The sequence below is a fragment of the Chrysemys picta genome, chromosome 16 (assembly GCF_011386835.1).
Source record: "Chrysemys picta bellii isolate R12L10 chromosome 16, ASM1138683v2, whole genome shotgun sequence".
Lineage (NCBI taxonomy): Eukaryota > Metazoa > Chordata > Testudines > Emydidae > Chrysemys > Chrysemys picta.
Window position 1 is genome coordinate 10,805,103 of NC_088806.1, and position 12,918 is coordinate 10,818,020.

General features: G+C 50.2%; 2 protein-coding genes across 9 annotated transcripts in view; one reads left to right on the forward strand and one right to left on the reverse strand.

Moving 5' to 3' along the window:
* The window catches only part of LOC101940007 (zinc finger protein 436-like), a 118,583-nt gene extending 106,241 nt beyond the window's left edge, over window positions 1–12,342 (reverse strand). The window contains exons 1-3 of one of the 2 annotated variants that reach the window (XM_065569809.1): window positions 12,133–12,342; window positions 8,201–8,289; window positions 7,263–7,389 (exon numbers count right to left, since the gene is read on the reverse strand). In XM_065569809.1, coding sequence (XP_065425881.1) covers window positions 7,263–7,389; window positions 8,201–8,281 — 208 coding nt within the window. In that variant the 5' untranslated portion in view covers window positions 8,282–8,289; window positions 12,133–12,342. The remainder of the gene's footprint in view (window positions 1–7,262; window positions 7,390–8,200; window positions 8,290–12,132) is intronic. The other variant, XM_065569810.1, reaches the window with a different exon arrangement.
* LOC101935438 (zinc finger protein 436-like) overlaps window positions 1–12,918 on the forward strand; it is a 321,486-nt gene that overhangs the window by 235,871 nt on the left and 72,697 nt on the right. The window lies entirely within an intron of this gene.

Sequence of the window (12,918 nt, forward strand, 5' to 3'; positions counted from 1 at the left end):
AGTAAGGTCTGAGCTCAGAGTGAAGTTTTTCCCACACTCACAGCATTCAAAGGGTTTCTCTCCCGTGTGGATTCTCTGATGCCGAATGAGGTGCGACCTCAGAGTGAAGCTTTTCCTACACTCACAGCATACATAGGGTTTCTCTCCTGTGTGGATTTTCTGATGTATAGTAAGGTGTGAGCTCTGAGTGAAGGTTTTTCCGCACTCACAGCATTCGTAGGGTCTTTGTCCTGTGTGAATTCTGTGATGTGTAATGAGGGTTGAGCTCTGAGAGAAGCTTTTCCCACACTCCCAGCATTCATAGGGTTTCTCTCCCGTGTGGACTCTCTGATGAGAGATAAGGGATGAGAGATCAGTGAAGCTTTTCCCGCACTCACAGCATGCATAGCGTTTCTCACCTGTGTGGATTCTCTGATGTGTAAGAAGGTGAGCGAGCCGAATGAAGGTTTTCCCGCACTCACAGCATACATAGGGTCTGTCTCCTCTGTGTATTCTCTGATGTGCAAGAAGGACTGAGTGGTCCCTAAAGCTTTTCCCACACTCAGTGGATGTATTTTTTCTCTGATCCCTGAGGATTTTCTGCTGGGCTGTGGTTTCTTTGAGGTCCTTGTGAGTTCCCCGAGAGCAAATGAATTTATCCAATTTCTCCCCTGGCTGGTTTCCCTGCTCTCTCTCTGGTGTCTGCTGAATCTCACAGGCTGTTCCCTGCTCATGACTCCTGGAGACATTCCCTTCGGATGTTTGCGTTAATGCTCTGTGTGGTTCCACTTGCTCAGCATCTTTCTGCGGAGAATTCTGCTCCTCATTCTCACTCACCATCGCATCACCTGCTGTGATAGAAAAAAAAACCCCTCAAACACGGATGGAAAGGGAAAGACCAAACCAGAATAAGTGCTGGAGAGATGTCAAATAAAAACCAGGAACTGAATTACCCCAAACTCTTCCCCTAAAGGGGAGAGAGGACAGGATCAATTCTGCCTTCACATCCCATCTAAATTTTCAGTGGGAAGGGAAGTAGCCACGCACAGGTGTCAGTTAGGATCTGTAGGAAGCCATGAGCTATATCTGCCCGGAGGATACATTTGCTGGGGCAATCCTAAAATCAGAGAGTTCACAAGGTCTTTGTAGGGTATCCTGGATGTTTCCTTCAGGCATTTTCAGACTCCGAGTAGGTTTCATGTTTCCTCACCTGTGCAGGGACCTCTCAGGATCTCTCTTTCCCCTGAACCCTGGAGGTCTGGGACCCACGGCTCTACCCCTTGTTCCAGCTGGGAGATTACATCAGGTTTGGAAACTGGAAAGCCTGCTCAGATGAAAGAAAATAAAGGAGATCAGGTGACTTCATAAGACTTTGTCATAAAAAACATTCTCTTAGCTTAACCCCAGTCCTTAGTAAACCAGTGAAATCCCAGGGCCAGCTCCCCAGGTCCTCAAAGGTGCAGAACACTTTGCTTATGAGGGACTGAACTACCAACATATCTGCTAGGAACCCACACAGACACTGTGACAGTCTGTACCCCTGTATTCACTCTTTTACAAAATGATATATTTTGTCCGAAGTATGCCTTGTAAGGTATCATTGGAAAACTCAAAAACCTGCTGAACATTAACTATTTGAAGTTATGAGACTTTACTGTATGATGTTACTGAAAATGTTACAGTTCTGGGGAATACCCACAGACCACTTCCTCAGAGACAGCACGGCTATTGCCTGGTTAAATGGTGTGAACAAGACATTTACATTCCATCACAGGGATGGCTAGGAGCTCATGTCCACAACAGACAGCCTGTCACCATGACTCAGCTGAGAATTGAAAGCGTTTCTAGCACAAAGGACTGAATTACAGTAACTCCTCACTTTAAGTTGTCCTGGCTAACGTTGTTTCGTTGTTACGTTGCTGATCAATTAGGGAACATGCTCATTTAAAGTTGTGCAATGCTCCCTTCTAACGTCATTTGGCTGCCTGCTTTCTCCACAGCTAGCAGCCTCCCTAGGCCCCCCCCTCCCCACAGCGCCTCCCGCCCGCCGGCAGACCCCACGGATCAGTGCCTTCCTCCTCCTTCCCTGCCTCCTGCCCGTGGCAATCAGCTGGCTTGCGGCGTTTAGGGAGCAGGAGGGAGGGGGGAGGAGTGAGGACTCGGCGCACAGGCTCCCCGTCCCTCCCCTGTCTCCTGAACGCCGCAAGCCAGCTGATTGCCCCAGTTAGTTTGGACTTGTCTATGCTACCAAGTTATGTCAACAAAAGCGATGCTGACACTCAAAAATCAGCATAATAAAAGTTGGAATGTCATGTTCGCACTAGCTCCCTCTGTCGGCAGAGCGCGTCCACAGTTGGGGCACTATCATCAACAGTGTGAGCAATGCACTGTGGGTACTTATCCCACAGTTCATCTCCTCGTCATCTTCTGTCACTAGGTGTTGTGGGAAGGTGGAGTGGATCGCGGCGTCTCTTGGGACCGGGCTCAATGCATTGCTTTCTGTGCCAGCACTCCATGGGCTTCCAGCTTGCTTTCACAGCATTTTTCAACGGTCCTTCTTTGCTGTGCACATCTTTGTGAGAAGGGATGGATCCCACACTGCTCTCCTATGCTCTGTTAACTGTCATCATGACTGGCAGTTCAGTTAATCATGAAGTTCCTAACTGAAGAAGACTCTCAGGCACCTGACATGCTGCATGATATGGATAGGAGCAACTTTAGATTGCTTTTGGCATTCACAGAACAGCTGCATAGGGTAGACCATCGCTTTTGGGCTCAGGAAACAAGCACCGAATAGTAGGATTGTATCGTCATGCGGGTGTGGAATGAAGAACAGTGGCTAGAGAACTTTTGAATGCGGAAAGCCATCTTCCTGGAAGTGTGTGCAGAGCTCGCCCCAGACCTGCGGCACAAGGACATCAGAATGAGAGCTGCTGTATTAGTAGAGAAGTGTGTGGCAATTGCTGTGTGGAAGCTGGCGACACCAGACTGCTACCGGTCGGTCACAAATCAGTTTGGAGTCAGGCCGTTGGGGCTTCATTGATGCAAGTGTGCAGGGCAATTAATTGCATCTTGCTGCGAAGGACCGGGTCCGTGACTCTGGGAAATGTTCATGAAATAGGGAAACCCATTTCTGTAAAGCCATCCACTAACTGTGGAGAGGCGATAGATGGCACATATATTCCAGTTTTGGCACCAGACCACCTTGCGACAGAGTACATCTATAGGACGGGGTACTGCTCCATGGTGTTGCAGGCATCTGTGGATCACCGTGAGCATTTCACTGACATCCACGTGGGGTGGTCCAGGAAGGTGCATGATACACACATTTTCAGGAACACGGGCCTGTATAGAAAGCTACAAGCAGGGACTTTCTTTCCAAATCAAAAGATTACAGTGGGAAAAGGTAAAATGCCTATAGTGATCCTGGGAGACCCGGCGTACCTCTTACAGCTGTGGCTCATAAAACTTTACACAGGAAACTTGAACAGCAGTAAGGAGCGGTTCAACAACAGGTTGAGTAGGTGCTGGATGACAGTTGAATGTGCCTTTGGCAGATTAAAGGCACGCTGGCGATGCCTTTATGGCAAGTCAGACCTTAATGAGGATACTATTCCCATGGTCATAGATGCATGTTGTAAGTTGCATAATCTTTGTGAAGCTAAGGGTGAAAGTTTTGCTCAGGGGTGGAGTGCTGAGGAAGACCACTTTGAAAATGAGAACCAGTAATGTATGTTTCTGTCAGAGATGCTTCAATGTTACTTTACATGTCATTTTCCTGAGAAGCAATGGTGACATTTGGGGCCTTACATTCCAGCAAGCACATGAATAAGTAAGTATTGGTAGTGCCTGATGTCTCAATGTGTAGAAAACAAATAAAGATGAGTTACCATTCAAAAACTTTACTTTTATTGCACAAGAAACAGCACACACAGACACACAAAGATGCTTGGTGGGAAAGGAGGAATCAGGGAAGGGCAGACTTTCGAACGTGTGTGTATCCCCAGCTATCACTGTGAAAGTTGTCGGAGAGGGTGGAGTGCAGGGGAAACAGAGAAGTCCTGGAAAGTGGAAAGAACTGTGTGGGCGGAGTTGGGTGTGTGTGTATGTGCATGGAAAAGGGTTCTGAATGTGCTGCAGGGGAGGGCGGGCACAGATCTGCTGACTCTGCAGCATTATTAAGGACCTCAGCCTCTGTATTTGCGCCTCCATTACTTTAATCATCCGTTCAGTAGCATCCTTAAACTCCTGATTTTCTTTTCCGTCTTGCCTTTCAGCTTCCCAGCACTCCTTGCATTCCCTTTTCTCTGCATTGGAGCAGTGCAGTACCTCCTGAAACATGTCTTCTTTGCTCCATCTTGGGCACTTTCTTATTTGGTGGAGACACTCGGCTGGTGTGTGGCGGGTGTTCCTGAAGGCCACATCTGCCGAAGCACAAGGGACAATGCACAGATGGTTAAATTCACGCACAGCATTGACACCTTTCAGTTAAATACACCTTTTGCAACATAACGATCACTTTCTCACTGACCCTTGGCAAGCACACATCTCTGTGAACACCCAAAGCATGGTGAGTGTTTTCCACAGGCGGGTGTCATTCTAGCAGCTATCTCACTGCTAGGGGTAAGCAGAGAAATGAGGTGCGACGCTATATAGAATCTGGGGGACACTTGAAGATATTATGAATACCAATAGTGTAAAATTGCAATGAGTTGTGCCAGATATGCCATGGAAGATTTCTGCACAAATGTTATAATTTGCCAGATATGATAATCTCATTTATGTGTTTGTATCACCTTTGTATTATGAGTTTAGATACGTACGTATGTCTGTATTTCAAAACTCGTGCTATGCTTCTGGGTGACACCCCCAGACAGTTTGGCATCAGCACTGCCTAGCCTGCTTGATGGCCCATTAAGGACCATCAGCTGTACAACTGACCCATTGAGAGAAGGCAAGGGATACACCTTATGACTCAGCAAGGCATGCAGGGACATACCTATGGACGGAAAAGGCTTCCAAGCCATGTGCTGGGCAGCTTGTGTTTGAAACAAAGGACGTAAAAACCACATGGCAAGTCTAAAAAAGGCAGCTGCATCTTCTCCATTTTGTCTTAAATCCTGCTTCTTATCTCTGGAGGAACTTTGCTACAAACTGAAGCTCTAAACAAAGGACTGAATGACCCATCCAAGCGGTGGATGTGTTCCAGAGGAACTTTCAAGCCAGCAACACACCAATACTGCTAAGAACCTGATATATGGACTTTGAAATCTTTGTGTGTATGTGACTGTTTTACCAATATTTCTCTTCTTGCTCTGTTTCTTTATATTAAACCTTTAGTTTTAGATACTAAAGGATTGGCTGGGAGTGTGGTATTTTGGGTAAGATCCAAACCTACACTGACTTGGTAATGTGGCTGACCCTTTGGGGTCAGAAGAATATTTTGTATATGTGAGCAGAGTTTTTAAAATAACTTCTCACTGTACCAAGCCTAGGTGCTGATTGGGAGCCTGAGAACTGGAATGCAATAAAGGGGGCTATGTGATTTCTTTTTTGCTTCTTGATAACCAGTGTGGGGAATCAGAAGCACAGTTTGTGACTGGCTGGGGAGTTTAACTTCAGTGTTACGCACCAGTCTTGGGAGTATCTGTGCTCCCTTTTGCAGCCTGCCCTGAACTTGGTATTTCCAGGGAGGGCTGCCCCAGGCACCACAGGTCACACGAGGGTACATCTGCTCCATGCTTGTGGCTTCCGCCCTGCTCACCTGTGTGCTGCTTTAGTCCCTGCACAAGTGACTGCTGAATGGCGCGGGAAAGTTTCCTACAATGGGGGAAGGAACAAAGCTGCTCTGTCAAGGAACCTTTGGCAGAGGATTACTGAATACCTCCAGGAGATCTCTCTGGAGGACTCCCGTGAGATCTCGGCATGCAGCAACACCCTGTTCTGCCGTACCAATTAGCTACACAGGAAAACGTCCAGCTCACAGAAAAACAGCCAGCCTCCCACGTTTCTATAACCAGAACCCACCTCCGCACTACACAGGCCACAGCCACTTACCAGGGATCTTATCTCCTGCTTCTTGCTCCCCAAGAGCAACTGCTGAGACTGGCTAGACACCTCTGGAATGGAAAACAGTTCCTGGCTGCTTGCCCCACCGGGCGACCCTGCCGGGAGCTCCACATCCTCATCTAACTCCACCTCTTCATCGATTACTTCATCCTCTGGGTTAGATCCTCTTTCCACTGCCTCCAGGCCCGCCAAAGTATCCATGGGGCTCTTGGTGGTGGAGGTGGGGTCACCACTGAGGATAGCGCCCAGCTCCTTATAGAACCAGTAGGACTTAGGTGCAGCACCTGAGCGACGGTTTGCCTCCCTCACCTTATGGTAGGCCTGCCGCTGCTCCTTTATCTTTGCTCTGCACTGCAGCATGTCCCGATCACAGCCCTTTTCGCACAAGCCTCAAGAAATGTGCCCGTAGGTATCCCAATTCCCATGTCTCAAGCACATCTGGGACTGCACAGCCTCCTTTCCCCATATACTGAGCAGAACTAGCAGCTCCACAGGAGTCCAAGCGGGACAGCGTTTGCTGCAATAACCTGCCCTGGTCACCTGGGAAGATGCGATGAGTCCTCTCCATGCCGAACCAGCAGGAAATGGGATCTCAAAAATTCCCAGGGCTTCTAAGAGGGAGGGGCGGATGGTCGTTTACTTGGCTGCAGGGCAGTGGAGTTCAAAATGCTGAGCAGAGCGGTCAGGATGGGCAGTGTGGGACACCTCCTGGAGGCCAATTAAAGCGATAAATTCACTGCCACTTTGTTGACAAAAATGTAGAGGAAAAAGACATATGTCTCTCATTGGGGTGGTTGTATTTTGTTGCCAAAACAGGGCATTTTTGCCGCCAAAAGTCACATTGCAGTGTGTACGCATTCATTCTCTTGTCGACAAAAGCTGGCAGGGGAGTAAGGGAGTGGGATCATTTTGCAATTCAGAGCTGTTTTGTGTGGAGTAGGATCAGTGTTTGAGTGAAGGCCACAGGTAGGAAGCCAGACCTGAACCCCAATTTTGCCTCAGCAAAGAGAAGTTGTTAGACTTTGTGCTGTAGTTCTCCTGTGTTCTGTTCCTACAGTGTTGTGTAGCAGGGGAGGGCAGAGTACTAGTGTGTGTGTGTCACTGGCATGTTGGGGTGATGCTGAAACAGGGCAGAGTTGAGATTGCATTGTGGGGGTGACGAACATTAACTGCTCATTTCCCCTTGTAATAACTATGGGGACAGGAATCCTTACCCAGCGAGGTCACATTCTCATAGTTCTCCTGCATGACGGCTCTGTAGAGGGCTCTCTGAGTGGGGTCCAGCAGAGCCCCCTCTTCCCTGGTGAAATACACAGCCACCTCCTCGAAGGTCACCGGCCCCTGAAAGAGCAAGAGCCCAACACTCAGTACCTGCTGCCCCAGTCACAGCCCCACTATTCATGGGGGAAAGGATCCAATCAAATGGGAACTCTGGATGGCTCACAGTCAACAAAGCTCCACCCCCACCCTGCTCAGAGCATCCAGGAACCACCAGGGTGAGGGGACAAAGAGAGCCCCTTGTCTCTCCCAGCAGATCCATCACACATACTAGCCACAGACTGATACAGGAGATGGAGCCCCTAGCAGGGTCCAGGGCGAGCTCCCTCGTAGGAAGCCCAACACCCTCCTCATTGTAAGGAGCTGGATATGAGGGAGGGGCACTTATCCTAAGTCTGATTGGTGAGTGCCCCCTTCACATCTCACAGCAGTCGCTGGTTAGTCGGGTCAGGCTCCAACACTGGGAGTCTGGTCAGTTTTCCTAGCCCCATCTAGGTGGGTTGTTTCGTATTCCACAGATTAGGGCATTTCCACCACCAAACGCCATGGGTCTGTTCCTAGAATCTAGGCCACTTATTAAACTAGTCCTGGCAGGTTTGCCACAACCTGGCCTCCTCCCTTTCTCCAGCCTGTGAGTTTCCTGCCCCGCTCCAACCTCCAAACCAGACTGCACAAACCTTCCCACCTCCTGTGTATTTGCTGGTTTCAGAGTAGCAACCGTGTTAGTCTGTGTCCGCAAAAAGAACAGGAGTACTTGTGGCACTTTAGAGACTGACAAATTTATCTGAGCATAAGCTTTCGTGGGCTACAGCCCACTTCTTCGGATCCCTCTTCCTCCTGCAGGAACCCACCAGCCACCCCGGTTAATCCCTACCTGAACTGACTCCACTGAAGCCATTTTTCTTCCCTGTCCCATGGGAGGACAGGATGAGCTGGAGCGAGACATGGACGTCATTCTGCAGCCTGGCAAGGCGAGAAGGGCAATTGTGGAGGTTTCAGAACAGGCTTTAGTTCATTTCACATCATGATTCCCCCAGGCCCTTTCCCTTCGGACAAACATGATAGATTCTGCCATGCTGGGAAATTGCTTGATCTCTTTATTATAGTGTAGACCTGGCCCCACCTGCCAGTCTAAGCTCACAGAGACATTTTTAAACCTGTCCAGTAACAAAGTCTTTATTAGAAAAGAGCAGAACCAAAGGAGTAACTTTGGAGGATTCCCTCTGACACGGACACCAGGGCAGCCACAGCCCAGCAGGGGAATATGGAGTCCGGAACTGGCTTTTCGTCTCTCTGTTCCTCATTTTGTTTACAGGAAAGTGATTCCACCCAGGGGTGGCTACCTTCTCCCACTGCCCCTTTCAGTCTCTTTCCCCTGTCCCCCCTCCCTGCCCCTCGGGCTGGAAAAGTCCCATTCCCGGGTTCTTTGCTCTCCCATGGCTGGACTTGCTCCTGCAATTGCTAATGGGAGGAGAAATGAGGAGGGGCTATTTGTGCAGAGTCACTTTCACGCTAGTCCCCACTGTAGTAGAAAGAGAAAGTCTGAGACAGGAGGCCTGGTGTAAGGCTTAAGGCCCAAACTAAAATCAAGCCCTGCTGATACAAAGCAAAGTTTGCAAGAGTCAGGCTATGAGCAAAAGTCTGGCCTGATTACAAAACACATGCCTGCTTGCAAATTCACTGTCTGGTACTTGAACTTGACAAGAACAGGGCTGGCGTTGCACAAACACAAGCAGTCCCAGGCACTAAGAAGTCACGTAAAAACCTAGCAGAGGGGTAGTACCAGAGCACCCCGATACAAAGTTATGGTATAAACACACTCCCCAGAGATGATACAGGGACACACTGACCCCTTCTAAAGATCAGGGCAGGACAGGGTGATGGATAGAGATGTTTGGATCGAACCACCAAGCACAAGGTGAAGGGTGGTAACTAACCACGTCAGAGGGGTAATACAGAACTTGTTTGTATCCGTGTAGAAGAGAGGGGTCACAGAGGGGGTGGAAAGTCCCACCACTCACTGAGCCAAGTCCATTGTAACGGGCGTCCATGTGCTAGTGTCCCAGAACAGTCTGCCAGGCATTAGGACTGTGCATCATTAACAATAAGCCTGGCCAAGTGCCTTTGCCACTCAACCCAAGTCTGTGGTCCTTAGGGGCAGTTCGATCCGGGCTTGTGGTGCCGGCTACCTGGCCAGAGCTGGTGCAGCACGCAGAGAGCACACACACAGCCAAGCACTGACAAGAGCCAGCACTTTCCCTGAGGTCTCTCTCAATTACCTGGAGTCTCTGGCTCAGAATTTAGTATTAATAGGGCCCAGGACTGCCCTAGGGGGCTAGTACCAGCTGGAGAAAGTCCTCATCTTGGCCGGGCACAGAGGTAGTTTTAATTCAGGTCACTTCCCAGTACAGGTTCTCTCCCCCTCCTCCTGAGGAAGCAGCAGCTGCTAAGCCTGGAGATCACAATGGAGGCTCCAGCGTCTGACCCAGGAAACTGAACCCCCGTATCCGAGCAGAGGGACAGAGAGTCTGAGCAGCCTTCCTTCCCATAGCAACAACCAGAGCTCTCTGGGGGGAGCAACTAATGAAACCACTTCCCCATAGGGACGGGTGCTGATCTCATTTGCCCAACTGTTCATCTGGAGTCACTCCTTGTCTTTCCTTGCAGTGACTCCGGATTAACACTGGTCTCAATGACACCAGAAACACAGTTCAGAAAGGATGAGGCCAGAATCCTCTTCAACAGATCACTGGATGCGAGTGCTAACCCCCTTCTCACCTCCCTTACTCCACAGATCTAAGACCAGCACTCAGGGCAACAGTTTACTCCCCAGAACCCAAAGTTCCTGCAGTTTGGAAGAGGGGGAGAAAAGCATAAAATAATGGCCACCCTGGATCCACCCCAGAGGTGGCTGCATCTTAGCACTGTGGGAAGCAACCCCTCATGGTGACCCTTTGTCATGGGGTTTGGGATACTTCTGGACTAACACTACACTCAGAGCGACCTCCTCATCCTGTGCCGGCTGGAGAAAAGAAAAGCGGCCACCCAACCCTCCTGTTACGGGCCAATGAGGGGGAGGCCTCTAGCTTTGAAGTCTATTAAATATGTGGCTGGTCTCTTTCCTCGGGAAAGCTTTTAACAGAGATAAAGGTGGAAACAAATGATTCTCAAAGGAGAGGGGGAAAGATGATCACTGGGCAATTTACCCCCTGCAACCTCCAGGATGGAGAACCATTTAGGGCAACAGGTTCCCTCCAAAAAAGGAGAAGTTGCTGGGATTTAGGAACATGGGGAACAGCCCCAAATCTGAGAGTATTTTTAATAGACATTTGATAATGACATAGAAAGAGAGAAAACCTGAGATTTGAGATCAATGTTCAGCAATGAAAGAGAATAGGGTGAAAATCTAAGGAATTTTGGATCCACTTTTGTAAATAAGAGAGGAAAGAGGAAAATCAGAGGGATTTTGTATCAGCTGTGGAGATTGAGGTTATTTCCCATCATTATTTGATAAAGGAATAGAGAGAAAATGGGCAACATTTACAAAGATTTCATGTCCATGTTCAAGAATCCGAGAAAAGGGCTAAATCTGAGACGTTGTTAGTATTTCATAATTAGAGAGACAGAAAAAATTCCCAGGGCATATTCCATCAGTAATAGAGGGCAAAATGTTAGCGTATTTGAGATCAAACTTTGAATATGGGGGAAGAAAATGGGTGACAAACAACATGTTTGATAATACACCTCTACCCAGATACAACACGAATTCGGATATAACGCAGTAAATCAGTGCTCCGGAGGGGCGGGGCTGCGCACTCCGGCGGATCAAAGCAAGTTCGATATAACGCGGTTTCACCTAGGACACGGTACAATGTTTTGGCTCCTGAGGACAGCGTTATATCGAGGTAGAGGTGTAGAAGAGAAAAACACCAAGATCTAAGATAGGTTTCAGAGTAGCAGCCGTGTTAGTCTGTATCCGCAAAAAGAACAGGAGTACTTGTGGCTCCTTAGAGACTAACAAATTTATTAGAGCATAAGCTTTCGTGGACTACAGCCCACTTCTTCAAATTTATTAGAGCATAAGCTTTCATGGACTACAGCCCACTTCTTTGGATCCGAAGAAGTGGGCTGTAGTCCACGAAAGCTTATGCTCTAATAAATTTGTTAGTCTCTAAGGTGCCACAAGTACTCCTGTTCTTTTTGCAAGATCTAAGAGAATTTAATATTGCTGTTAAATGACTAGAGGGAAAAGGGGGACTGTTTGACTGAATTTTATGACTGTCTAACACACAATACAAAGTGATAATTCCCTCCATCGCCACCATCCACACAGGCGGCAGGGAGCCCTGGGGGGGACTAGTTTGAAGGGGGCTGGGGAGGGGGAGCTGGAAGGTCCCTGGATGAGGGAAGGGGGCAGCAGTGGGGGATGGGCAGGACAAATGGCTGCAGGTACCGTGGGTGGAGACCCCCCCATGGGAGGGGGTTGTAAAGGGACATTGGAGGGTTATGGGGAGAACAGGGGAGGTCGGGGAGGCTGATGGGGGGAGGGGAAATGGGGGGGGCGCCCCGGGTTTTACACCCACGTGTGACACGGGGAGAGAAAAGGGGAAGAACTGGAGAGAAGCTGTATTGGGGGGGGGGGGAGGCAAAGGCACAGACAGGGACCGGATCCAATTAACTCCCCCCCCCCGGGAATTTCCTCCTGCCCAGAGACCGTTCAACCCCCTCCACTAACCTTCCCCACCCGCACCTCCGGCTTCGCCCCTCCCCCCACACCACAGCCCCACCCCCGCGCCTCTCGCTCACCGGGGGGCTCCGGCCCGGGGGCGGGTCCCAGCTAGAGAAAGCCCCCTCCCTCCCGCCGGCCGGACACGGAGGGGTTAATACCGGGCTATTCCCCCCGGACCGCAGTACTCAGACGGACCGGAAGTGACGAACGTTTCCCCCCGGCGCGCTCTGACGCCGCTGCGGCCGTTTTTGGCCGTTAGGGCGGTTGGGCCGCGGCGCGCGCCTGGAGCGGGGGAGGGGCAGGGCTGGCAGCCGGCGTCGCCGTGCCCGTTGGGGGCGGAGCCTGTGTCGCGCTGGGGGCTGCCCCGTCCCCCGAGTGGGGGCAGGGCAGGGCCGTGCGCTGACCTTTGCCCTACTTCTCCCAGCCAGATCTGGGGGGGCGTCTGGTGTGTGTGCGTGTGAGAAGCTGTTAACCCTTTCCTGGTATGGGGGGGTCCGGCTCCCTCTGGGTGGCTGGTTGCTTGGGGTCGCTGTCCAGGCCGTTGTATTTCTTTGTCTTCTCAGAGGCTCCACTGATATAGGGGCAAAGGCCCCCTACAGCTCGGCGACACCCCCACCTATGTCCCTCAGCCGGCCCCGAGAGCAAACAGCCCTTTCCCACCCCACTGGGTCACAGTGCATCATGCAGGGGAAACTGAGGCACACAGTGGCTTCCAAAAGATGGCCGACTGCTCCAGCTTCCTCACGCCTGCCTTCTAGCCAAAGCCATGTGCTCCACTGATACGGGGGCCTGAGCCCCCTGGGCGACACCCCCATTATAACAAAACTGTCCATAAAGACATTGTCTGAACGGGAGCTTTCTGT